We start from the raw sequence: 27,840 nt of genomic DNA, 5'->3' as shown, positions 1-27,840 counted from the left end.
TTGGCAGTTGTTGAGTTTGTTACAATTTCTCATTGGCCGCTGCCGCCAGAATATTTGTTGTAAGTTTGGGGGGGGGGGGGGGGACTTTCATTCTCGATTGAATTTGGGAAAGTACAGTACCACTTGGTCGTGGCTCATAGCCCCTCGGGGTAAATAGGAACAATCCGAGTCCGGATACAATCAGAAGGGCTCACTTCGGCGGGTGCGGTCAGGGCAGCTCGTAAAGTTTCCGCTTTGCCAGGTTTTTTTTTTCGCTCATCTTAATGTGCAGTTTTATAAATGCGTCTCATCCAGAACACCATGTCAAACAATTCGAGTAACTTCCTACTGCTTCCCATACCGGAGGTCCCAGTGCTTGACTACCTGCACAACAGAAACGTGAAGATCGTGGTGCTGGGAGCGAGGAGGGTTGGAAAGACTGGTAAGAAAGAGAAGGGGGAATATCGGGGAGATTCGTATAAGAGGGGGATTGTTAATTCGAAGTGTCTGTCCGCACTCGAAGTTCCGGGAATATAGGTGTGGTACCCCATTCCACTATGATCGTGATGTGTTGAGGTACTTAGCCTGAACCGAGAACAAGGAAGCATGTTTTTGCAATTGTTCTTTGATCCCGACACTGCTGCCCTGATACTGACAGTAAATCTGCCGCTAATTTGTGGTTAGGGGTTAAAGTTATCACCTCTAATTTTTAAACCGCGGTTGTAGCGAGACCTACCTAACAATTAAGCTGCTCTTAACCTCAAACCCTAACCTCTAACTCAACTGCCTATTTCTCAAATTTAGAAGGCTGTTTCTCTCTAAACACTATCCTAACCTCAACAGCTGATCTGTCGAATTTCCAGACCATAATGTAAATGTATGGTTTCTCTTAATCGTTGTTTGCATTAACTTCACCGTTGTCATTGAAGAAGCACTTGGACTGATACTCTCTTCGAGAATTGATAAATTAAACCTACATTTCACTTTTTTAAAAAAGAGTTTTCTTATCTGTAGCACAAATATGTGTGTTGTCAGGGAAGGAGCTCTATGTAATCGCCATTGACTTTGTGAGTGTAAAATTGATGGGGGCATAAACTTGAAGTTAAATGATTGGATAAAAACACGTAGAGGAATTTACATTTCTATTTAAAGTGGCCTCTTCACCAGAATGAACAAATTGGATTCTGTCACCATTTAGTTTGTCCAGGACAAATCTTTTTGATAAATGTATATATACCCTGACTCAGTACATACCCTGTGATGTTTAGTGTTAACCTGGCCCATTCATTTAAGGCCCGTTTTCAATTACTCCCTGTAGCAGTTTGTAATTTCCTGAAGTAAATTAGAGACCAGTAAATTAGTTGTATGTTTCAGATAGGAAGAATCCATCACAGGGTGAAATGCCTGGCTTTATTTCTCAGTTTTTGAGATTGTGTTTTACATCTGTAGCAAATCACATCAGAAGTTGATTGAGGTGTATAAAATTATGAGGGGAATAGATGGGGTAGACAGGAAGGAACTTTTCCCCTTGGTGGATGGATCAATAACCAGGGGGCAGGAGGTTTAGAGGGGATGTGAGGAAGAATTTTTTCACCCAGAGGGTGGTGGGAATCTGGAACTCACTGTCTGAAAGGATGGTAGAGGCAGAAACCCTCATAACATTTAAGAAGTATTTGGATGTGCACTTGCGATGCCATGGCATACAAGGCTATGGGCCTAATGCTGGAAAATGGGATTAGAATAGTTAGGTACTTGTTTGACTGGCACAGACTCGATGGGCCAAAGGGCCTTTTCCTATGCTGTAGACCTCTATGACTCTAAGTGTGATGGTTGAAGTGAGGCTTTATGCTTGCTAGGACTAGGCATATTGATCTCCTGGCAAGGTGAATCGGAGGAGATTAATTTAAGCCATTAAAGAATTTGCACAATGATAGTATTAGACTTTCTTTCTATTATCCTTGTTCCCACATTGATAATTCTTCAATCTGTGTGCTACGAACAAGACATTGATCTCACAAATTAACCATGTGTTATACCCCTTACTCTGTCTCTTGTCACCTTTATCCTTTTTTCTCAGCTTTCTAATTCTGTTCAGCTGCCCACTCTTAGATCTACACATTCTCCTCACCTCAGCTTGTGTGGGGCCCTCTGCACACTTTTTTTCCTACCTGAATACTGTAACTTTAAAAAGAAGCTTTCATATTTTTTTAAACACTGATTTGGATTATACTGTATTCAATCACTTACCATACATGTCCTGCCAAAATATATCATCCTTCTTAGTCCCCCAGGTCATCCATGAGCCACAAGGCTTTTTTCTGGTACTTGCTTATTGTCTGGGCCAGCTAGTTTTATACATTTTGTACACAGTTGCCTCTTCCTTTGTGATGAAATCAACAATCTTCCTGTGTCGAATATTGTTACATGTCCTATGCATGTGCACCATCTGAAATCTGAATACAGGAAAAGCCACTCCTCAGTACTGAGCTGGGAAAGATGTTTTTGGAAGTACTTACAGTTAATACAGTGTATTTGTATGGTACAATTACTTTACATTTGTTGGTTGCGGTTCCTCAGCTCAGTGATCCAAGGCTTAAGTTTCAGGTCACAGTTCTGGGAGTGGATCCAGCCAAAGCAATATTGGAGACAGAACACAGAGAGTGGTGCTATGGTACATAGTTCTACTTTGGGGAATACTGAAACATAAGTACAACAGGATAACCAAGAGGTAAATAAATGGTAAGCCATGACATCCAAAAACATGGCATAGGAAATATGTCATAAATAGGAAGATGCAAAATTTCTTATAAATAGATTGTATAATGTAGCTAAAGTCATAGCAACAATGACTCATATATTTATATTGTGCCTTTAACTTAAAATATTCCAAGGCACTTCATGGGGCAAACAAACTATGACATCGAGCCATATAAGGAGAGATTGGGTCAGATGAGAAAAACTTTTTCAATGAGATAGGTGTTAAGGAGGAAAGTGATGTAGAGAGATAATGGTTTAGGGAGGGAATTCCAGAGCTTGGGGCCCAAGCAACTTATGGCACAGTGTGATAAATATCTAGTTCTTGTTAATATTTGAAAGATAATGTTTAGTTTGGGGAAGATTCAAGTTTAACTGTAGAAAATGAGATAAATGCAACTAAAACAGCTTGAAAAAGGTTGAGGCCATATTGACTTAAGGGGTTAACAGCTAGAAAGGTAAGATCCTAATACAGCAGGTGGGCTTACTTAGCTGGAGAGCTGAAGATTTGATATCTACACTGCTTGCAAAGAAGTGTGGTACAGCAAGATGATTTGTTTTGGGAGTTAGAACTACGTTGGTTTAAAAGCATTCAGTGAATCCTAAAGGCTCCGTCATCGAGATGGGTAGATGTTTAAGAAGGTTCTCTGGTTTCAATTTATCTCCGTGTTCTGCATTAGGGAAAGAGACTGGATGCCGAAAGGGTACTGCTGTTAGTAGTTTCCAGGCAGCTAGGACTCAAATAATCTGTGAGCTGTTTGGTGCAGTTAGGGCTCAGGAGAACTGAGAGTTGAGAAGGTTGCAGAAGGTTGCTGGTTCCATGCTGAGAGGGTTAGTGCTCAGAAGAAACCCTGGGAGCCACCTATAGCTCGGTGCAGCTGGGAGACTGGAACCCAGAGGCAGTGCCAGATTAGTGAGGCCAGCAGTCTGCAAAAGAGTTGGAAGTGTGCAGGTTATTAGAGGCAGGAGTGCAGCTTTGTGAATCACATGAATGTAGTCTCGGCTGAAGAGATTGAACGATCAAGAGATGAGCAGTCATGGAGGCAATCTACGTCAGAGTGACTTGAGGGAATTCAAAAGCTAGATCTTCAAAAGTGAAGACTAGAAATCCCTCATGAGGGAGATAGAATTTTGACAAGATATTGTGACTGTCAGTGGTCACTGACATCTGGGGGGCTTGCTGAGAAATCCATGGGATCTTTCTTGGTTGCATCCATCATTTAATGTGCGTTGTGGTGTGCTTGATGATAGTTTGCCTGTTAATTCATATTTACCTCATGTTAATTCTGAATGTTAGAGTATAAGATGGATATTGTAAATTGTTTTACTTTTTAGACTTTGTATAGTGGAGTTTATTTTGCTTGTTTAAAACTGTGCGATCTTGTGGCTTTATCCTCTTATTGGGTTACTGGATTTAAAACTTTATCTACTTTTAAAAGTTACTGGTCCCTATCCGGATCGTAACAAAAGCCATCAAGGGTGGAGCAATTGAAATCGAAGAAGCTCAAGAAGCCAGAATTAGAGGAGTGCAGAAATCTGAAAAGGTTGTGGGGCTGGAGCAGATTAGAGATATGGAGGGACTTGAAAACCAGGATGAGAATTTTAAAATTGAGGCTTAACAGGGGGCCACTATAGGTCAGCATGCGCAGGGATGACAGGTGAACAGGACCTGGTGCAAGTTAGAACATAGGTAGCAGATTTTTAGATGACCTCAAATTTATGGAGGGTAGAATGAGAGAGGCCGGTCAGGAGTGCATTGGAATAGTCAAGTTAAGAAGTAACAAAGGCATTCAGGGTTTCAATGGGAGATGGGTAGCTGAGCAATGTTACAGAGTTGGAAATATGCATTCTTATTGATGGTGTGAATATGTGGGTGTACAGATAGATCTGAGATATAAACTTGTGAATGTTGAACAGAAAAGCTTACTTTTTCATCAGCTTAATTGAAAAGTTGCATTTCACATTTTTCTTGCAGCTTTGATTGTACGGTTTCTCACAAAAAGATTCATTGGAGATTATGAACCAAATACAGGTAATTGTTACATCTGCATATTATTTAAATGGAGAGAGTGGTACATAGAGATCTGGGTGTCTTGGTACTAGAATCACAAAAAGTTAGTATGCAGGTACAGCAAGTGATTAGGAAGGCAAATAGAATGTTGTCATTTATTGCAAGGGGAAAGGAATATAAAAGTAGGGATGTTTTGCTACAAATGTACAGGGCATTGGTAAGACCACAACTAGAGTACCATGTACAGTTTTTGTCTCCTTATTTAAGAAAGCATTAGAAGCAGTTCAGAGAAGGTTCATTCAACTCATTCTTGGGATGAAGGACTTATCTTATGAGGACAGGTTGGGCCTTCTATTCATTGGAGCTTAGAAAAAACATAAGATCCCGAAGGGATTTGACAGAGTGGATGCTGAAAGGATGTTACCCCTCGTGGGAGAGACTAAAACTAGGGACACAGTTTAAAAAAAAATAAGAAGTCTCCAGTTTAGAACAGCAATGAGGAGAAATTTTTTTGAGGGACATGAGCCTGTGGAACTCTCTGCCCCAAAGAGCAGTGGAGTCAGAGTCATTGAATATTTTTAAGGCAGAGGTAGATTGACTCCCTTGTTAGTCAAGAATCTAAGGCTATCCAGGGTAGGCAGGAAAGCGATGTGGAGACTCAGCCATGATATTGAATGGCAGATTAGGCTCGAGGAGTCGAATGGCCTACTCTTAATTCGTATGTTTGTATATTCAGGTTCTTTCTATTTGTCAATATTTTTTAGTAGGTACTTGAACGTATTCTTTTAAATTTCAGGAGCTCTATACTCCAGACAGATTAGCATCGATGGCGATCAAATTTCATTGCAAGTGCAAGACACTCCCTATGCTAATCAGGTAGAATCCATTTCTCTATTTTCTCTTTTTGGGAATTTTGCACTCAAGGTGTGGGCTATTATTACTGGAAATGTAACACTTTCCATTTAGTCTTAAAATTGCAGCATTACAGTCAAGTGTACCAAAATTAGATGTAGAGTAAAACTCCCTCCACTTTGTCCTTGTAATGCACAAATGTCAAAAGAGGACCCCCTCCAATTCAGCTATGATTTTCTTTTCGGTCATATATCAGCCAGTCTGTGGGCTTCCTTAATGAGAGTCCCATTACCAGATGAATTGAGGCGGGGTTTTTTTTATGGCCCATACCAGGTAGATGAAATCACTCGAGCTCAGTTTATATGGATCCCATACAGCAAACATGAGAGATTTTTGCATCAACTAGATTAGAACCATTATCAGAGGAGAAAATTTGTATCCAGCTTTATGTAGGCAGAGGCAGAAAGAATTGAGGTGCATTGAAACAATGATAAACGAAAAGGCGGTGTGATATTCTTCCTTTGTTGTGTTTTGTCTTTCATTCAGCAAACAGGGCTATTTGTTTTGAAATAAATTTTGTATATAATGGCTTGTTTAACGATGGAGTCTTGCTATTAGTAACCCTTAAAGAAGATCAAACCAGTTCAAAGAATTATAATTAATATTAAAGAGCCTCTTTTAAAGTAAACTTTTGCATTCAATCCTATAGGCAGGGTTTTGCACATCACCAAGTTCTTCCCCTGACGAAGAAGTTGACGGTGAACCCGCCCCAGTTGCGGCGGGCTGCTCCACAACCATTTAATTCTGAGGAGCGTTAAGTGGCTCTGGGCAAGACTGCTGCCCCCATCTGGGAGGAACTCTCACCTCCAAGAGCTGCAAGCCAATCAAATGGCTGGCAATTGTTTGGTCCTGGCAGCGCCACTGGGAGCCAGACCTTGGGGGAGTTGGTGGTGGGGTGAGTGCGGTCAGATGGGCCCAGGAGGAGGCAAAGGAGGAACCCCATCCCCCTTTCCCACCAGTAGCCTGAAGAGTAGGACCCAGCAGGCTCCAAACTAGACTCCCTTGTCTGCCGCTGCAGGAAAAATTGCGGGGTGGGATGGCTACCTTGAGTGGCCATTAATTAGCCACTTAAGAGCCTCAATTGACCAAATAGTGAGTGGGCTGACTGTCTTCCCCACCACATGTAAAATTGTTGTGGGGTCAAGTTTGGGGAAGGGTAGGTGCTGGGAAAAGTGACCATGGTAACATGCCCACTTTTACACACCACCCCCTCAGAGTGTAAAATTCCACCCCATTTGTCTTATTCCTGTTGCCCATTATCGGCTTTGAACATTCCTAAGTCAGAAATAGATGCCAAATAAAATCCCTTTTACCTTACACGGACAATGTGCTTGACTCCAATCTCCAGCAAGCAACCCTTTAACAGACCAGTTATCATCAGAGAGCAGCTGGTGGATGTCTCCTGTATATCTTTTGGAGAAGTGCCTGACATTCCCTCATGAATCCATCAAGTGTGAGATTATTGAGGTAAAACCCACAAACCATCAATCTGTATGCAATGTTAATAGTGGATTACCACAACTATTTGTGGGTGGGGGAGGGAGGTGAAGTGATGGAATGGTAAAGGATTTGGATATATGGCAGATTAGGGAGAAGATGCAATGCTACCTTCCAACGCAGTTCCCAAATTATGTGATCAACATTCATTCTTTAAGCATAAATACATTAAATTCAATTTGTTTCTGTCATTTGAAGCTAGGGATTAAATTATATCTTGAAGATCACTGAATTCTGTTGCTTTTTCTTGTAACATAAACTATTCGGTCTTGTGTGAGCTTTTTCTATTAGTCAGTCTTCTGGAAGCGATGATGACATGCTGCTGACTGTGAATGTGTGCCCTATCTTTCATGTGTGATGATCACCCCAAGCATACTGATGACTCTGATGATTTTACTGCAGATTTTATTAAGTCTGTTTACCAGGAATTCCTACAAGCAGCACTTTGAGGATCTGATAAATTGTTGAGAAAATGTAAATTGTTAACGGGAATCAGTGAAAATGAATCAAAACATGAGCAAAAATGCTATAGAATAAATACTTTGCAAATTTCTTTCAAGTTGCAATTAATAATCAATTTTGAAAGAAAGTAGAGAGGCAACGATATAGTTGAGTTTGATCCTGTAGGACTAAAAATATACAAAGCAAAAAAAAAACTGGAGAGCATTGTCTTAAGAGGCTGAGGCTTAACAATGATCCTGTGACTGAGCTATGCCATTTCCTCAATGGAGACTATAGCAGGATCAAACATCTGTATGGCATTACCAATGATCCCTATCTCTAATCTCCTCCAGCCCCACAACCCTCTGAGACAGCATTGCTCCTCTAATTCTGGCCTTGTGCATTCCTAATTATAATTGCTCCACCGTTGATGGCCTCGCTTTCAGCTGCCTAGGCCCTAAACTTTGTAATACATTCCTTGAAACCTTTCCACCTATATCTCCTCCTTTAAGGTGCTCCATAAAATCTACCTCTTTGACCAAGTCTTTGGTCATCTGTGCTAATATCTCCTTATGTGGCTTGGTGTCACATTTTGATGATGCTCCTGCAAAGTGCCTACATATTACTACATAAAAGGCGCTATATAAATGTCATCGGACTGCCATTGCAGTCGATGGCTTTTTTTTTTGCATGGAGATGTTGGGCACTAATAAAATTACAACCAGGTCTGCATTTAGCATTTCAGAGACTTGTAATAATGGGAAATGCAATGGAAGCCTACAATCAATATTAATTCCTTCTATCGCATGACTGAGTTTTCTTATACTCTTTAATAAAACCAGTGACTAGATGCAGCTCAGGAATTAATCAAACCACGTTAGACTGACTGACGGACTGTTTGCAGGTAATCATCCTCCTGAATATTAAAATTCCCTCAAGACAGGCAGGCGTAGATTATATTATACACAAACCTTCACATCGAAACAAAGGAATATTTACCAGTACAGCAGCAGCTATGGCTTCCATTTTAAAAATCCCAGCAAATCAACCTAATTCATATAAAAATATACAATATAAAAATGTTTGACTTGAATCTGGACAGATCCTGTTTCCTCACAGCACCATTGTAGAATCAGGGAATCGTTCAACCCGTTGTGTCCTTGCCAGCTCTCTGCAAAGGCAGCTCACCTAGTCCCACTCCTCTGCCTATTCCCTGTGGCACTGCGAATTTTTCACTCATCAAATAATTATCCAATTTCTCTTTTAAGGCCTCGATTGAATGTGTCTTTGCTAGATTCTCAGGCAGTGCATTCCAGATTCAAACCGCACGCTGCGTTTAAAATTTTTATCTCATATCACCATTGTCTTTTCAATCACCTTAAATCAGCGTCCTCTGGTTCCTGATGTATTCACCAATGGGAACAGTTTCTCCCAATCTACTCTGTCCAGACTCCTCATGATTTTGAACGCCTCTATCCAATGTTCTCTCCTCCAAGGTGAACAACCCCAGCTTCTCCAATCTATCCAAGTAACTAAATTTCCTCATGCCTGGAATCGTTCTTGTGAATGTTTTCTGCACCTTCTCTAATTGTGTGCTCATTAGAGTCATAGAGGTCTACAGAAAAAAACCCTTCGGCCCATCGAGTCTGCGCCAGTCAAACAAGTATTCTAATCCCATTTTCCAGCACTAGGCCCATAGCCTTATATGCCATGGCATTACAACTGCACATCCAAACACTTCTTAAATGCTCTGAGGGTTTCTGCCTCTACCACTTTTTCAGACAGTGAGTTCCACATTCCCACCACCCTCTGGGTGAAAAAATTCTTCCTCACATTCCCTCTAAACCTCCTGCCCCTTACCTTAAATCTATGCCCCATAGTTATTGATCCCTCCACCAAGGGGAAAAGTTCCTTCCTGACTACCTTATCTATGCCCCTCATAATTTTATACGCCTCAATCATGCCCCCCTCAATCTCCTCTGTTCCAGGGAAAATAACCCCAGTCTATCCAATCTCTGCTCATGACTAAAACTCTCTAGACCAGGCAACATCCTGGTAAATCTCCTTTGCATTCTCTCTAGTGCAATAACATCCTTCCTATAATGCGGATTCCAGAACTGCACACAATTCTCTAGATGTGGCCTAAACAGTGTTTTATACAGTTCCAGCATAACCTCCCTGCTCTTATATTCTATGTCTTGGCTAATAAAGGCAAGTATCCCATATGCCTTCTTAACCACCTTATCTACCTGTCCCACTACTTTAAGGGACCGGTGGACATGCACACCAAGGCCCCTCTGATCCTTGGTACTTCCCAGGGTTCATTGTGTATTCCTGTGCTTCGTTTGTCCTGCCCAAGTGCATCACCTCACACTTATCCGGATTAAATTCCATTTGCCACTGATCAGCCCATCTGACCAGCCCGTCTACATCCTCCTGTAATCTAAGGCTATCCTCCTCACTATTTACCACTCCACCAATTTTCGTGCCATCCGCGAACTTACTGATCAACCCTCCTACATTCAAGTCTAAATTGTTTATATATACCACAAACAGCAAGGGACCCAACACTGATCCCTGTTGAACCCCACTGGACACAGGCATCCAGTCACAAAAACACTCCCTCGACCATCACCTTCTGCTTCCTACCAATCAGCCAATTCTGGATCCAATTTGCCAAATTGCCTTGGATCCCATGGGCTCTTACCTTCGTTATCAGTCTCCCATGTGGGACCTTATCAAAAGCCTTGCTGAAGTCCAATTAGACTCTGTCAAATGCATTGCCCTCATCTTGCCTGGTCACCTCTTTGAAAAATTCAATCAAATTGGTCAGACATGACCTTCCCTTAACAAAACCATGCTGACTGTCCTTGATTAATCCCTGCCTCTCCAAGTGTAGATTAATTCTCAGAATTGCTTCCAATAGTTTCCCCACCATTGAGGTTAGATGACTGGCCTGTAGTTCCCTGGTTTATCCCTTCCTCCCTTCTTGAATTGGCTGTCCTCCAGTACTCTGACACCTCTCCTGTGGCCAGAGAGGTATTGAAAATTATTGCCAGTGCCCCTATCTCCTCCCTTGCCTCACTCAACAGCCTGGGATACATTTCATCCGGGCCTGGAGATTTATCTACTTTTAAGCCTGCCAGACCACTTCGAACCTCCTCCCTTTCTATGCTAATTTCTTTAATTATATCACAGTCCTTCTGCCTGATTTCCATACCCACGTCGTCCCACTCACTTGTGAATACTTATAGTCCATGTTATGTTGTAGACAAGTTAGCAGTAAAATTGAGACTTCGTGACATGCTTAATTTTGGTAGGACAGCTTGAGCAATGCTCCAGCAGTCATTTCTAGCCTCATCTGTCAAAGCTCATGATGATGATGAATGGTCACCCGGGTTAGTCACCAAAATGTTGCTGGCACCAGTGGACTGTATGCTGGGAAGAGTTAGCATTTTCAAGAGAGGACAGAAAAAAAGTCTGGCCAAAAGTCTGGCATCATCTCTCTCTTTGTTAAAGCAGTTCATTTTCCATTTTATTTTAATTTTTAGTTGCACATTCCATTCTTATTTCTATTTTTTTATTCAATATGGTACCTTGTCTTATAGTGGTGCATCCTCAAACAGTTATTTAGACACTAGAGTGCAACTGCAGCTACAGTCTATCCATCGAAAACCTTGGCTATATATAGGGGGGAATTTTCCCCATGGTGGGCCGTGCGGGAGTGGGCATGGGCGGGCGCGGACCCAATCGCCACCAGTGATCGGGTCCGCGCCACCATTTTACGCGGGCGTGTTTCACGGCTCCCAGTGACAGCGGGAGTGTGCGGGCGGCGGCAGATCGGCAATCACCGCCGGGTCCAATGGCGATCCGGCGGCCTGCTTAAAGGGCCAGCAGCAGCCGCTCCTAGGCTGCTGTACATGGCCAGAGGTTGGGGCCAACACAGATCCAGGCTGGCCATGCAGGAGGATAGGGCGCGTGGTCAAAGTGCGCCCCGGTTTTCGGACGAGTGCCTTGCTGCCCTCCTCTAGGAGGTGGCAGCACGGCAGGAGGTGCTCGTCCCCCAGGATGGGAGGAGGAGGCCAGCCCATTTGACAAAAAATGCAAGGGAGGAGGTAGCAGAGGTCGTGAGCTGCCACGACGTGATGCGGCGCTCATGGATCCAGTGCCGCAAGCGACCTGTGCACGGGAAGGGTGAGTAGCATGTTGGCATCGTTCACTTCACCCATCATGTAACCTTCTCCCCGCACTGGTGCCCCACCCATGTCTGACTGGCCTGAATGCAATGAGTCATTGATGGCATGTGTCCTCAGCTGGGTGGGCCAGCAGATGTTCCCTATGAGTTGGTCAGCCTGAGAGGGTGGTGGTGGAGAGACGGGTTCTGCACCCGCAGCATGTGGTGGACTGAGACCCACATGACTGATGGGGGCAACCTGGAGGATCTGCACCCAGGTGCAGTGCTTGAACACCAGAGCATGTCGAAGTCAGGGTGATGACATGGGTGCAAGGGAATCGTCAAGGTGGCATGGCACAGATAGATCTGCTGCCCTCTGCGATCCACGCCATTGTGCCTCTTTGCTACGGCAGGTTAAACTGTGTGCTCCCAAGTGCGATGAAGGCAGCATGTGGCCAAGGGGTGAGGGGGCGGGTGTGGGGGTTGGTGGTGGTGGAAGGACACATCTGGCTTATTTGTGAGAGTGTTCAGCAGCAGAGAGGTAAGGATGCACTGGACTCCTTCAATGGCCAACTGGGCTTGGGGTGGTCTGGCCATGAGGAGATTCATGGTACAAGTATCATTTATCAATGCTCTTTTCTCATTTCCAGGAGAAGAATTCTCACAACACCGCCAAGCTGGTGAGGACTGGCAGTGGGCCAACCAAGGTAGTGCTGCTTAGCCGCTTCGAGTAGGAGGCCCTCGACCTGGAGAGGCGCCATGCGCCCAGATGCGCAGGAGCCGGAGAGGCTGTGGTTCTGCGGGCAGGTATGTGTGGCCAGCACTCACGTTACCAGTAGTCTCCCAACAGCCATGGCAGTGCTGATTGTTGAGTGAGTGACGTTACCAACATGGCTTGCCCATTGCGTGTGGAATGATGAGCGCATGATGATCCGGTGGACAGGCGTGTACATTGACGTGGACCGCACGCTAACTGATCGAATTTCCTTACTGTTCCTTTCAGCATCAGCGGCACAGGGCCAGGACCCAGAGCAGCAGGGGCCCCCTCTGACACCTGAGGACCATGAAGTTCCAACATCTCAAGCGTCTCACCATTTCTGCCAGGCAGGCACCAGTGCAGATACTAGCACTTTGGTAGGCATCAGATCTTCGGCTAGCATTCCAGGGCACAGCGGTGAAGGCGGGACAGAGAATACCCATGGCGCCAGCAGTCAGAGGACTGCAGGGGCCCAGGCACATGCTCAGTCCGTGGCTGATGATGAGCCTCTGGAGTCGACCGTGATGCCAACTCATGAGATATGGCCGGGTGTGCGGGACCATCTGGTGGAGATACATGAGGCTGTGCTTGGCTTGGTGTCAGTGGTGGGGGAGCCTACGCGGACTGTAGCTGATGCATTGAGCCTCATGGCTGAGTGCCAAGCTTCCTCCATTGAGAGAATGGCGACTCTCGTGGAGAGGCAGCTCCAGAGACAGGATCAGGGGTTCCTGGCGTTGCGCTCGGACCAGTAATCCCCCACAGCGGCATTGACCTCAGGTGGTCAGTGCCGGTTTGGGCACCAGGTATCCCACCTCGGGGCCCATCCATCTATGGTGAGCAGGGAGGGCCAAATGGACCTCACGTCAGCGGAGCAGCTGCCTGTCGTCTCTGCTGGCGCCTCATAGGGCGCTCCGGATGAGGCCGGCAGTTCCTCCGCCCCTCTGCCAGTGGCTGCGGCACCCAATGAGGCTGTGAAGACTGAGGAGATGCCAGCTGCAGAGCTGGCAGCTCCCTCCCAGGCGGGGCCAGCAAAGGCTCGACGGGCCAGAGGACGTCCGCCAAGGTCAGCGAGGCCAACAGGACTGCAGAGAGAGTAGGCTGTCTCAGATGCCAATGCCAGCGAGGTGTCACCACAAAGACATAGCACCCACAAACGTAAAATTATGGCACCTTAGGCACACCCTGGGTTAATCACTGGTGGTTTTTTGTTAGCCCCTCTATGAGTTCCTTCTGATTGTGTTTGCAGTGCGACACCATTTTATTTGTCTTATGTTAGGAGACTTTTGTGAAAGCATTAAATTAAGATCGTCTGATGTGGATGGGGGGTGCCTCTTTTCTTGGGCAGGTGGATGGATTCCTGCGATGTTATGAGTGATTTGTGTGTCATTGACATTTATTTACTGGGCCCATCGTCAATGCTCCTATCCTAACAGATTTTGCACTAAGGCCTCCAGTATGGAGGCTGCAGCCCAGGCTTGTGTTGGAGGTCCATATGTGCTGTGCTAGCTGAAGGTTCCTTGGATTAGAGTGTCCTGGGTGTCCCTGCATCCCTGGAGTATGCCCAGGTCAGTCTGTGCCCCCTCAGCATTTCCCTGTGCGTGCTCATCCTCGGACTCACTGCTGGATTCATCGTGTGCAGCCGCAGCCACTCCGCCTACAACTTCTTTGTCCACAGCATCACCCCTTTGCAGTACAAGATTGTGGAGAGCGCAGCTTGCAACCACTATCAGTGACACACGATCTGGGGTTACTGGAGTGCGCCCCCGGAATGGTCCAGGCATTGGAAGCGCATTTCGAGAAGACCGATGGTTCTCTTCACCGCAGCCCTAGTGGAGGTGTGGTTCCTATTGTAACGCTACTCAGCTTCTGTTCTTGGATGGCGGAGAGGCGTCATGAGCCACCACCTGAGGGTTAGCCCTTGTCACCCAGCAGCCATCCATCCAGCCGGGCTGGAGCACTGAAGAGCCCCGGCATCTGGGAGTGTCTGAGGATGTAGGCGTCATGGGAGCTGCCTGGGAACCTTGCACAGACTTGTAGAATCTGCATCCTGTGATCACACACTATCTGCACATTCATGGAGTGGAAGCCCTTCCTGTTGACGAAGGCACCGGGCTCACCTGCTGGTGCCTTGATGGCCACATGTGTGCAGCCTATTGCACCCTGGACGCGGAGGAAGCCAGCAAGGCCGCGAAGCCTCTGGCTCACTCTGTCTGGCTTGCCTCATCCCAGTGGTAGTGGATGAACGTCAATGCATGCCTGAACAGAGTGCTTGTGACCTGCTTGACACAAGTATGGACAGCTGATTGAGAGACACCGCAAAGATCACCCACTGAGCCCTGGAAAGAGCCAGAGGCATAGAAGTTGAGGACAGCTGTGACCTTTAGAGCCGTGGGCATGGGGAGTCCACCCACACAGTTAGGGGAGATCTCAGGCCCAATCATCTGACAGTGTTGACTGTCTCCCTTGAGAGACGGAGCCTCCTTTGGTATTGCACTTCAGACATATTGAGGTAGCTGCTTCGCCACCTGTATGCCCTGGCAGCAGGATAGTGGCGTCTTCTGCGGCCCCTTCCACCTTGGACAACCTCTTGGCCCTGCGCCCCTTGTGCCTGCTCCTCTTCTCCCAAAGGTGGCTCCCCTGGAGGCTGAATGTGCACTCCTGGCCTCCTCCCCACTAATAGCCCTCCCTTCCTCCTCAGAGGAGGTGCCTCCAGTGGAGAGATCACCTCCCATTCCCAGGCTCAGGGAGGCTTCCTGAAACCTACTGAAGTGACCTGAAGTTTGAGTCCAGTCGAAGCAGCTGGTATGCGTTTTGAAGTTTTCCAGCTCACACAGGCAAGTTTCAGTAACTTTTGTACAATAACTTTTAAATCTGTAGAATCACAACCCCACTGAGCCCTCTTCTCCTGCTCGTGGATGAGGTTTATACAAATTTCTGCTACCCGCCCGCCCATTGCGCCTGTGCGACAAGCCGAAGATTGCACGGACGCCGCAAAATTCCCGTCGATTGGAGCCTCAAGGGCCTTAAGTGGTCTGTTAATTAATGGTGGGCGCGCAACGGAGGTCGTCACACCCCAGCCCACCGAAATATCGCGATGGCGCGCGGTGACATTGGAACACTCGCCCGACATCGTCACCGCAGGTCATTTTACATGTCGGCATGTGGGTCCCGTTCCCGCACACTGACTGGAAGACTCTGCCCATAGTATCTGATTTTATAGCAGGGAACTATAGTTGCTGATATGATATGTTTGGGCCTAATGATGTCATGCACATTCATGATATAATGATACAATGCATATCCAATTGTGAATGGTGGTGGACAATTAAACAACTCGCTGGAGGAGGAGGCTCCACAAATAACCCCATCCTCGATGGAGGAGCCGAGCACATCAGTGCAAAGGATAAGGCTGAAGCAATCTCGACAATCTTCAGCCAGAAGTGCTGAGTGGATGATCCATTTCAACCTCCTCCTGAGGTCCCCAGCATCACAGATGCCAGTCTTCAGCCAATTTGATTCACTCCACATGATATCAAAAAACAGCTGAAGGCCTGGATACTGCAAAGGCTATGGGCCCTGACAATATTCTGGCAAAAGTACTAAAGACCTCTGCTCCAGAACTTGCCACGCCCCTAGCCAAGCTGTTCCAGTACAGCTACAACACTGGCATCTACCAGGCGATGTGGAAAATTTTCCAGGTATGTCCTGCACATGAAAAGGACAAATCCAACTGAGCCAGTAACTGCCCCATCAGTCTACTCTCGATCATCAGTGAAGTGATGGAAGGGATCATCAACAGTGCTATCAAACAGCACTTGCTTGGCAATAACCTGCTCAATGATGCTCGGTTTGGATTCTGCCAGGGTCACTCAGATTCTGACCTGCCTTGGTTCAAACATGAACAAAAGAGCTGAACTCCTAAGATGAGGTGAGAGTGACTGCCCTTGACATCAAGGCAACATTCGCTTGAGTGCGGCAGCAAGGAGCCCCAGCAAAACTGGAGTCAACTGGGCAGAAAACTCTCCACTGGTTGGAGTCATACCTAGCACAAAGGAAGATGGTTGTAGTTGTTGGAAGTCAATCATCTCAGTTCCAGGACATGCTACAGGAGTTCCTCAGGGTAGTGTCCTAGGCCCACCCATCTTCAGCTGCTTCATCAATGATCTTCTTTCCATCATAAGGTCAGAAGTGGGGATGTTTGCTGATGATTGCACGATGTTCAGCACCATTCGTGACTCCTCAGATACTGAAGCAGTCCATGTTCAAATGCAGCAAGATCTGGACAATATCCAGGCTTGGGCTGACAAGTGATAAGTAATATTTGTGCCAGGCAATGACCATCTCCACCAAGAGTGAATCTAACCATCACTCCTAGACATTCAATGGCATTAGCATTGCTGAATCCCCCACTATCGATATCCTGGGGGTTACCATTGACCAGAAATTGAACTGGACTAGACAGAAAAATACTGTGGCTGCAAGAGCAAGTCAGAGGCTAGGAATCCTGTGGCAAGTAACTCATCTCCTGACTCCCCAAGGCCCATCCACCATTGACAAGGCACAAGTCAGGAGTGTGACGGAATACTCTCCGTTTGCCTGCCTGGATAACTGCAGTTCCAACAACGCTCAAGAAGCTTGACACCTTCCAAGACAAAGCAGCCCCTTGATTGGCATTGCTTCCACAAACATTCACTCCCTCCACCACTGACAAACAGTGGCAGCAGTGTGCACCATCTACAAGATGCACTGCAAAAATTCGCCAAGGCTCCTTAGGCAGCAATTTTCACTCTCACTCACCATCCTGACTTGGAAGTGCATCACTGTTGCTGGGTCAAAATCTTGGAACTCCCTCCCGAACAGCACTGTGGGTGTACCTACACCATAGGGACTGCAGCGGTTCAAGAAGGCAACTCATCACCATCTTCTCAAGGACAATCAGGGATGGGCAATAAATGCTGGCCTAGCCAACAACGCCCACATCTCGTAAATGGGGGGGAATTCAATATATTATGGTAGCCCAATCTGAGCACTGGGCTCAGGACCAGTGGATCCTAATTTGAACCCCAATATGGCCCATTTGGCATTTGATTCTTCTAAATTATATAAAATGAATCCAATATTGGAACCTGCTGGGGGAAAGCAGAAGCCCGTGCATGATGCTCAACACACACTCAGTATATCTAGTGTTCAATAATCCTAGAGTTTTGGCAAATGAATGTAACTTTGCTCAGAGATATTCATTTCACTCAGACTTTTCCAGCATCTTTGTTAAAAGGCCTAGAAATTCATTTGGGCTAGTTTTCAGGTGCTAAATGGGCGCAGGAATTCTTTGAAGATGGAGGCCAGAGGATTATGAGAAACTCATCCCCATAGCCTTACCTAAATAATTGCTGGCACCTGGTACACCTCCACAGCTTACCCAGCCAAAGCAGAAGATCCCGGACCCACTGCCCTGGTAGGAGTGGGCCTAAGGTAAGTCACACAGTAGGCTGAATAATAGAACGGCAAGACAGGGAGCCAATAACATCAGCTTGCATGAATTGTAAAAAGAAAAATACTAAACTTATCTTTTGGTGAAAGCCACTTACTGGGCCGGATTCACATTCGAAAAAACCAGGGCAGCCAAATTTCCCTATTATGGCATTAAGCCTGTTATCAGCGCACACAAGGTACCTGCTGCCTCTTTTAGGTGCCACCTCAAAGAGCTGAAAGATGTCCTGAACCAGTTTTGGGTTGGATGCTTATCAGATGTCCTTGGGTGCAGTATAATCCTCCCTGAAATTGAAACTAGTTGCGCACAATTTATGTCTGTGACAGGGTCCAGTTTTTACCCCAAAAGTGTTGGCTAAACCTTGGTTTTCTTTGGAGAGTGGGAAGATTGATGCTTCTTTTTCATCACCTGAGGATTACTTGAAATTTGCAAGCAAAGGAACAGTGCTTGCCAGTCACTTGCTGACAGCTGCCCACAGAGTTTTCACTGGCTTTTGAGCAGAGACTTGCTGTCATCAATTCCTCTACAGGCCTCTACTGTGGCATGTGTGAGCACAAAGTAACAGCATATATGCTCAGTTTAACAGATTGAAGAATCCTCACTGAGCCACATAGTCTCTAAATGAGGAAGTAATAACCAGGAAATATAAAATGGGTTTAAATCATGTAGAGAAAAAAAGGATTGAAAAATGGGGTTATGAGAGAGATAGAGACAGACATAAATTAAATTCTGAAGGAATGAGACTCTAAACTTTGAAAATTAAATTTTCAGGCCCGGAGACATTATTTGGCAGTAACTTACTTCTGAATGCACCAGCTCTAACTTTTTCTGTTATGTTTAGTGGATAAGTACTGCAACTTCACTCTCTTACATTGATTTCAATGCTGAGTCTGTTGGTGAGGTACTGTTATAGTATAGTCTGTGGAGGAACAGGGTAACTTGGACCCCATGTGGGCACTTTAGAAGTTTGTGACTGATGCATTTCATTATCATAGTGAGTGCTGTTAATAATTATGCTTAGACTAACACACAGTCCAGGCCAATATGTTTGAACAACATTTGGGGGGAGGGATTGCGTTTTTCTCCTTGGAACAATTGGCAAGACATGGGGGAGCTGGTACTCGTGAAACCATACCAGGGTAAGTCTGTGCTTTCAAGAAGAGAGTGAGTTCATTTTTAAAAAAAAAGTAAAGTAACCTTACCAAGAAAATATATAATTCATTTTGCTTGGCAGTACAAAACTTGGAAATTGTTGAAAGGCGAGATATGTTGCTGAAGATTTTTAACCTGCATTCATCAGGCCAAACACGCTGCCAAATTTCAAACAATCATAGCAATTTATGCTTTAGGAGTAAAGGTACTGTTGGTAAGTTGACTCTGATTGATTGGCTAAGGCATTTCCATGGTGGAAGCAATAGGGAACTATGGGTTCCCCAGATTCCCCAGGTATTTCAAAGGTGCAATGCTTGAAATCCTGAATGTGCTAACAACTACACTAACAACCAATTTAAGATAATTATTTGAGCTCATTATGTGGCTCACTTATGCTTGCTAGAAGTGACATACATTCATACACAGGGACCCATTCTCTACAAACAAAAAGAATATTTTCAAAACTTACACCCCTTTTGTACTACTCAGGAATTTTTTTTATTCATTCACGAGATGTGGGCTCCGCTGGCTGGGCCAGCATTAATTGCCCATCCCTAGTTGCCCTTAAGATGGTGGTGAGCTGCCTTCTTGAACGACTGCGGTACATGTAGTGTAGGTACACCCACGGTGCTGTTAGGAAGGGAGTTCCAGGATTTTGACCCAGTGACAGAACGGCGATATATTTCCAAGTCAGGATGGTGAGTGACTTGGAGGGGAACTTGCAGGTGGTGGTGTTCCAATCTATCTGCTGCCCTTGTCCTTCTAGATGGTAGTGGTCCTAGGTTTGGTGAATTCCTGCAGTGCATCTTGTAGATGGTACACACTGCTGGCAACGTCTGTCGCTGGTGGAGGGAGTGAATGTTGTGGATGTGGTGCCAGTCAGTGGACTACTTTGTTCTGGATGGTGTCCAGCTTCTTCAGTTTTGTAGAAGCTGCACTCATTCAGGCAAGTGTGTGTTCCATCACATTCCTGACTTGTGCCTTGTAGATGATGGATAGGCTTTGTGGAGTCAGGAGGTGAGTTACTCATCACATGATTCATGCTCTTGTAGCCACAGTATTTATATGGCTAGTCCAGTTCAGTTTCAGGTCAATGGTAACCCCCAGAATGTTGATTGTGAGGGATTCAGTGATAATGCCATTGAACATCAAGAGGCGATGGTTGGATTCTCGTTGGAGATGGTCATTGCCTGACACTAAGATAAAAGCAAAAAACTGCGGATGCTAGAAATCCAAAACAAAAATAAAAATACCTGGAAAAACTCAGCAGGTCTGGCAGCATCTGCGGAGAGGAACACAGTTAACGTTTCGAGTCCGTATGACTCTTCAACAGAACTAAGTAAAAATAGAGGAACTATATGTTCTATTTTTTAGTCTATTTTTACTTAGTTCCGTTGAAGAGTCATACGGACTCGAAACGTTAACTGTGTTCCTCTCCGCAGATGCTGCCAGACCTGCTGAGTTTTTCCAGGTATTTTTATTTTTGTCATTGCCTGACACTTGTGTGGCGCGAATTTAATTTGCCACTTGTCAGCCCAAGCCTGGATATTGTCTAGGTCTTGCTGCATTTGGACATGGACTGCTTCAGTATCTGAGGAGTCACAAATGGTGCTCATCATCGTGCAATCATCATCCCCACTTCTGACCTTATGATGGAAGGAAGGTCATTGATGAAGCAGCTGAAGATGGTTGGGCCTAGGACATTACCCTGAGGAACTCCTGCAGTGATGTCCTGGAGCTGAGATGACTGACCTCCAACAACCACAACCATCTTCCTTTGTGCTAGGTATGACTCCAACCAGTGGAGAGTTTTCCCCCTGATTCCCATTGACTCCAGTTTTGCTAGGGCTCCTTGATGCCACACTCTGTCAAATGCTGCCTTGATGTCAAGGGCAGCCACTCTCACCTCGCCTCCTGGAGTTCAGTTCTTTTGTTCATGTTTGAACCAAGGCTGTAATGAGGTCAGGAGCTGAGTGGCCCTGGCGGAACCCAAACTGGGCATCAGTGAGCAGGTTATTGCTAAGCAAGTGCTAGCAATGTTGATGACCCCTTCCATTACTTTACTGATGATCGAGAGTAGACTGATGGGGCAGTAATTGGCTGGGTTGGATTTGTCCTGCTTTTTGTGTACATGACCTACCTGGGCAATTTTCCACATAGCCGGGTGGATGCCAGTGTTGTAGCTGTACTGGAACAGCATGCCTAGGGGTGTGGCAAGTTCTGGAGCACAAGTCTTCAGTACTATTGCCAGAATGTTGTCAGGGCCCATAGCCTTTGCAGTATCCAGTGCCTTCAGCCATTTCGTGATATCACGTGGAGTGAATCGAATTAGCTGAAGACTGGTATTTGTGATGTTGGGGACCTCTGGAAGAGGCTGACATGGATCATCCATTCGGCATTTCTGGCTGGAGATTGTTGCGAATGCCTCCGCCTTTTCTTTTGCACTGATGTGCTGGGCTCCTTCATCATTGAGGATGGGGATATTTGTGGAGCCTCCACTTCCAGTGAGCTGTTTAGTTGTCCACCACCATTCACGACTGGATGTGGCAGGACTGCAGAGCTTAGATATAATCTATTGGTTGTGGAATCGCTTAGCTCTATCACTTGCTGCTTATGCTGTTTGGCATGCAAGTAGTCCTGTTTTATAGCTTCACCAGGTTGACACCTCATTTTTAGGTATGCTTGGTGCTGCTCCTGGTATGCCCTCCTGTACACTTCATTGAACCAGGGTTGATCCCCTGGCTTGATGGTAATGGTAGAGTGGGGGATATGCCTGGCCATGAAGTTACAGATTGTGTTCGAGTACAATTCTGCTGCTGCTGATGTCCCACAGTGCCTCATGGATACCCATTCTTGAGTTTCTAGATCTGCTTGAAATCTATCCCATTTAGCATGGTAGTAGTGCCACACAACATGATGGAGGGTATCCTCAATGTGAAGGCGGGACTTGGTCTCTACAAGGACTTTGCGGTGGTCACTCCTACCAATACTGTCATGGTCAGATGCATCTGCAGCAGGCAGGTTGGTAAGGATGTGGTCAAGTATGTTTTTCCCTCTTGATGGTTCCCTCCCCACCTGCCGCAGACCCAGTCTAGCAGCTTTGTCATTTAGAACTCAGCCAGCTCAGTCAGTAGTGGTGCTAGTCCCCCACCCAGAGTAAATTCTGCGCCCTTACTGCCCTCAGTGCTTCCTCCAAGTGATGTTCAACATGGGGGAGCACTGATTCAACAGCTGAGGGAGGGCGGTACGTGGTAATCAGCAGGAGGCTTCCTTGCCCATGTTTGACCTGGTGCCATGAGACTTCATGGGGTCCGGAGTCAATGTTGAGGATTCCCAGGGCAACTGGGACAATGTTGTGATTGTTTGAAATTTGGCATTCAACTTAGGCAAAGTGGCTCTCTCTTTTAGGAATAACTAATTTTTACAACTTTGTTTTCTAATATTGCTAGAAATTTACAGAAATGGTATAGGATGCGAAAGGTGCAAAAGAATTCGGTACCCAAAGGGTTACATTTGGAGAAAAAAAACTCTTTAGACTCACTTCTGCTTTCAGTAAAAGTTTCCAAAGATATGTTGTGCAGATTTGATTTGATGCAAGAATTGCAAGATGAATTTAGTTAACCAAGAAAAATAAGAGGCCATGTTTAAATGTTTTCCTTGTCTTCCTGTGACAGGGCGATGGAGATGATTCTCGCAGTCCAGATGTTATAACCCGCTCAATTCACTGGGCAGATGGCTTTGTTTTCGTCTTTTCACTTACGGACCCAGAAAGCTGGAAAGCTGTTCGTCCGCTCCATCAGCAAATCAGGAAGATCTATCCCAACACCAGACTTCCATTTGTGCTAATAGGAAACAAGGCCGATTTACCGCATGCACGGCAAGTGGAAACCAATGAAGGGATTCAGCTGGTAAATGAGATAGGGGGGACTTATTTTGAAGTTTCCGCTAGAGAAAATTATAATGAGGTCTATGATGCTTTCCACCAAGTCTGCCAAGAAGCCAGTAAAGTGATTGGAAGCAATAATGGGGAGAAGAGAAGAGGTCTGCTTTTAGCTAGGCCCAAATCGCCAAACATGCAAGATCTTGGAAGACGATTAAAACAGGCTCTTTCATCTAAAGTGAAATCCACTACATCTGTTTAAGACTGGTTTTTTTTTTAAGGAGGTTCCAAGCTCCAAGATTCTTTTTCTTTTTGTTTACCTTGAGCATGAATAAGAGTTGTTCAGAAAACCCCAACAAGGTGAATCCTCAGATATTTTAAAGACTAACATACACAAACTGAAAATGCCAAATTATTTCCTATTCATGTCCATCTTTTTAAATACATAATTTAATTGCTGTTGGGTGAGTACTTTTTGCCCTTGGATATGGATAATTATGTTGTGATGTTTATGGTGCAAACTGCACAGTCACCTGCAGTAGGACCTTGTTTTGTGACACTATTCCACTAATTTACATGAAGTTGAAAATCATTCACAGCCAGAAACAATGTAAAATTTTCCACAATTTTAAATTATTTAAAAATAGGGGGTTGCCTGAGAGGGAGGGGCGGGAGAGCTCTCCTGAGTGCTTAGCTGATACATATCCTGCAAAGTGTAAATTGAACCATAAAGACCAGAAAGATTTCTAGTTCTACTGCTCTTTCAAAGAGCCCGCACTGGCAGAATGGACTTAAGAGTGTCTTTCTGTGCTGTAAGTTTCTATGATTCTATTTGTGCCTATTTAGCTGACCTCAGCTGGAGGAACCATAGAGTTTCTGCAATTGTCCTCCATGTTCCTGTGCTAGGAAATGAAAATATCAGCTCGGTTCCCCACCGTTGATCACTATGCAGTGATTCCTGCTGATAAGTATGAATGGGTGTTTATCTGGTCATGACAGGATTGTATCTGACTGTGATGCGCCAATGGCTGAACAACTGGCTGTCACTCACTGCCAAGCCTCACTCATGAATAATATCCACTTGGAAGCAGAGAAAATTGCCCGACAGAAACTGTTTGTTCATGTTTCATTGCAAACAGCTGGTGTTATCAACAATAAATGACTATTTGTAAAAACTCCAATTTAACCATTTAATTCCAAATCCTAGCAGATCTAAGCCAGAATAATGAAATAGGATGGTGCATTTTTTTCAAAAAAAAAGAAAAAAATAACCCAATGTGTATGAATATTGTTTTAGTTTAATAATTGCCTTCGCTTTGGATCCAGGATCAACTATACTCCAGAATTAGGAAATGAAAAATGTTTCCTAGTGTTAACTGTTCATTTATGGCATTGTGGTTTCAAAATGATTATAGTAGACTGCCCATTGTTGAACCATAGGACTGAATTTTATGACCTCCCCCTCCCCCCACTCCATCGGCATATTTGAAGGTGGGGAGGCTCCTGCCCAACCCAACCTGTCTTCCATTTTACGGTGGATGGATAAGGCATCAGGCAGCCCTCCCGCCCTTGGGACGATTGAGGCCCTTAAGTGGCCAATTAATGGTGCAGTAATAGGTTCGGCGGGGGAGGCAGAAGCAAGGCGGGCGGTCTGGCAGCTTTCACTGTCGGTTGTTGTCAGGCAGAAAGCAGGGAATAACTCCTTTGGGGAGACGCTTTTGTCCATTGGAGGCACCCCGACCAATATCGTACCCCCTTCTCCCCTGCCACCCCCCCCACCCCTCTCGCTGGGATCTGTTCAAAATCCTTGGATTTCCCTGAAGTCCAGGATCCATGACATTTCTTCCTGGGAGACTGCTTGTAATGCCAGCAATGGCCACTACTCTACTCTGGGGCTACTGGGACTACAGAGCTGCTGGCCAATCGGATTGGCTGGCAATTCTTGAGGGTGGGACTTCCTCCCAAATAGGGTTGGAAGACCCACTCTGAGTCAGTTAAGGCTGCCCTGAGGGTAGCCATGGACATTTTGGTTGTGGGGGGAACAAGGAATATGTCCCTTTTCCATTTCTCCCACAACGCTCCACCCATTAAAGTTTAACTTTGTGTTCTTCTTTTATATGCAAAAGATTGCTGGCTTTGTTATCCTATTTGACGCTGTTCTTGCAGGAAAATTTCAATCATTTATTTAGTTTGTTTACGTCAATATTAAATGTTGCAAGGCATATTTTAGCATTTCAGTTTAAAATTCAATGGCCAGTATTTTGCGATAGTAATGGTGGTGAAACTCAAATGTTTGCTTTGATTATTCCTCTGAAACAGACAGCCTTCTGGGGTCTGTCTTTGCAGTTAAATGTGGACAGCTTTCTTTGAGCCAGAATATTGAAGTCAGTTCCTCTACCGGTTCTTTGTGGTGACTTGATCCCTTATTTGAAGCGCTGCATTATTTGTTACTCATATCCATTTAATCCCTGTGGGGATGGATCCCTGCAAATATTTTCACAGTTTGGAAATCTCCCTGCCCTGACTACTGAAAGGTGATGTCAGTTATCCCAAGGGAATCAGTGCTATTTGGTTCAGAAAGCATCTTTATTGGCATGCAGCAATGGGAATAATGACAGAGTAAGTCAACAAATACAGAAATCCATTAGTCCATGACCAGAAATGTGTTCACCACAGAGATTCCGTGTGATGTTGCCTTCTGAGAGCCCGGGTTTGAAAACCTTTGCTTCAGTGAGTTTCATTCCAGGAGGAAAAAATAGTAAAAACTGGGAAATAAGAATACTAGTCCCATCTGGTATTGTATACTTTAGAATGGAACACCAGTAAAATCTAGAAAATAAGAGTACTGGTCTGAACTGTTTTTACCTTCTGGGATGGTTGAACTTTAATTGGGAGCTGTTGTAATCTTCTGAGAGGAAAAAAAAGGCCTTAAAAGAATATTTATCCTTTAGCGATATAGAAACACCTTGTGAGACATTTTTAATAGAAGGCACTTATGGTCAGGAATTTTTGGACGGTGGGGTTTCGTGCCCCAACACCCGAAGATTCAGCAGGGAACACAGCCCCACTGATACTGGCTGCCCGCAGCCATTTACCCCGCCAAGGACCATTAACTGGCTGGAGACGGGACTTCTGTCCCTCACTTAAGAAGGAGTCCCACCTCAGAGAGCTGCTGCAGTTAAGTAGCCCCAAGAGCACTAGTAGCATAGTGGACAGAACTGGGACTACATGCAGTCCCCAGATTCCAAGTCCCAGAGTCCAGGACGAGTTAAGTACAGTGGTGGGTGGGTGGGGGTGTCTTAAGGCAGGGAGGTGAGTGGGGAGAGGGGGGAGATGGCAGTCTTTATGGAGAGGGCGGGAGGTGGGGGCACCTTCAGGAGGCAGACCTTGAGGAATGGCACCCAACCTGGTAAGGAGGCGCTCCCACCCACCCCAGTTTCCACCTCGAGGCCTGAGCAGGATGACTTGCTTGGCTTCCCCTATGCCCCTGAACTCCTCCCACCAACCTCAATTGCAGGAAATGACATTTCAGTGGTTATTAATTGTCCACTTAAGGGGCTCAATTAGGGCAAGGGTAGGCTGGCCTAGGCCTCAGCCACCTCACCATAACATTTCAGAAGTTGGAGTGGGTGAGAGGACAGAAGGCCATCTGGGGAATTTTATGTGCTCCCCCACCCCCAGCCTGCAAACCTACTGGTTGTGGAGTATAAAATTCAGCCCTATATAATGATGTAAAATTTGCTAGACCTGTCAGTATGGTTCCCAACTTTGTGTTAATTGGTACTACAAAGCAATTTTCTGAAGCTCTCTTCCAAACTCCTGTACAATTTTTTAACTCCTTTTTTCCCCCAATCAAGTAAGTTTTTTCTGTGCAAAATCTTATGTTTTCCTTCTTGCTGTGCCTGGTTCTCTCATCTCCTCCTCCTCCTTTTGCTCCAGGGCTTCCAGATATTGTTCCAGTGTAGTTGCTCCACTATTAGCCACTTTAAAATCTTAGCAGCTGAATTGGTTATTTCCTTTCTTTTATCACAATCTTCTCCCCATTCTTCCTCTGTTTTTACCGCCAACTACCCCTCTTTCCGTAAGCCCACCCTGCTCCGCTGCCCTGCTGTTCTTACTACCTCCTCCACCCCAGAACAATCTCCCTTCCTGTTTGTTTGTTTTTCCTGCTTTCTAGATTATGATGCCAATTTCTCCTTTCACCACTCATATTTTAAAGTTGCTAAATTATAGCAGAAATAAATGAATAAACTGTTGGGTTATCCTAACTACAGCATACCAACTTAAAAAAAATTTGTAAGCTTCCAAGCATTTCCGCTGAAAGTTTACACCAATGTTCTACGCTACAAATAAATTCCTCCAACTTTGATTCTTGTGGTAACTGCATCATTTTGTGTGTCCATCAAATTTGTGGTGAACAAATATAAACCATCATCATGGCCCCACCATTGCAATAGAATTTGCTGTCACTGATTCTACACTTTTTTATATTCATTCATGGGATGTGGGCTTCGTTGGCTGGGCCAGCATTTATTGCCCATCCCCAGTTGCTCTTGAGAAAATGCTGGTGAGCTGCCTTCTTGAACCGCTGCAGTCCATGTGGTATAGGTACACCTACAATGCTGTTAGGGAGGGACTTCCAGGATTTTGACCCAGTGACAGTGAAGGAATGGAGATATATTTCCAAGCCAGGATGATGAGTGATTTGGAGGGGAACTTCCAGGTGTTGGTGTTCCCATCTATCTGCTGCCCTTGTCCTTCTAAATGGTAGTGGTCGTGGGTTTGGAAGGTG

At 45.3% G+C, this 27,840-nt stretch overlaps 1 protein-coding gene across 1 annotated transcript; it reads left to right on the top strand.

Moving 5' to 3' along the window:
- Positions 1-110: 110 nt before the first annotated feature.
- Positions 111-24,720, top strand: rasl11a (RAS-like, family 11, member A). Its single transcript, XM_078546264.1, has 4 exons — positions 111-421; positions 4,709-4,765; positions 5,541-5,620; positions 22,843-24,720. The coding sequence occupies exons 1-4, from the start codon at positions 280-282 to the stop codon at positions 23,308-23,310; spliced, it is 747 nt and encodes a 248-aa protein (XP_078402390.1). The 5' UTR covers positions 111-279; the 3' UTR covers positions 23,311-24,720.
- The last annotated feature ends 3,120 nt before the right edge of the window (positions 24,721-27,840 follow it).

Source organism: Cetorhinus maximus, chromosome 8 (genome assembly GCF_964194155.1).
Source record: "Cetorhinus maximus chromosome 8, sCetMax3.hap1.1, whole genome shotgun sequence".
NCBI classification, from domain to species: domain Eukaryota; kingdom Metazoa; phylum Chordata; class Chondrichthyes; order Lamniformes; family Cetorhinidae; genus Cetorhinus; species Cetorhinus maximus.
The sequence above is the reverse complement of the archived record's forward strand: the minus strand, read 5'-3'. Positions and strand labels throughout refer to the sequence as shown.

What these genes read in the sequence shown, in the direction of transcription:
- rasl11a (XM_078546264.1), top strand. Translation starts at nt 280, where the DNA reads ATGCGTCTCATCCAGAACACCATGTCAAACAATTCGAGTAACTTCCTA. An exon ending in AGATTATGAACCAAATACAG is followed by an intron (nt 4,766 to 5,540) that starts GTAATTGTTACA and finishes TTTAAATTTCAG; the next exon opens with GAGCTCTATACTCCAGACAG. An exon ending in ACACTCCCTATGCTAATCAG is followed by an intron (nt 5,621 to 22,842) that starts GTAGAATCCATT and finishes TTCCTGTGACAG; the next exon opens with GGCGATGGAGATGATTCTCG.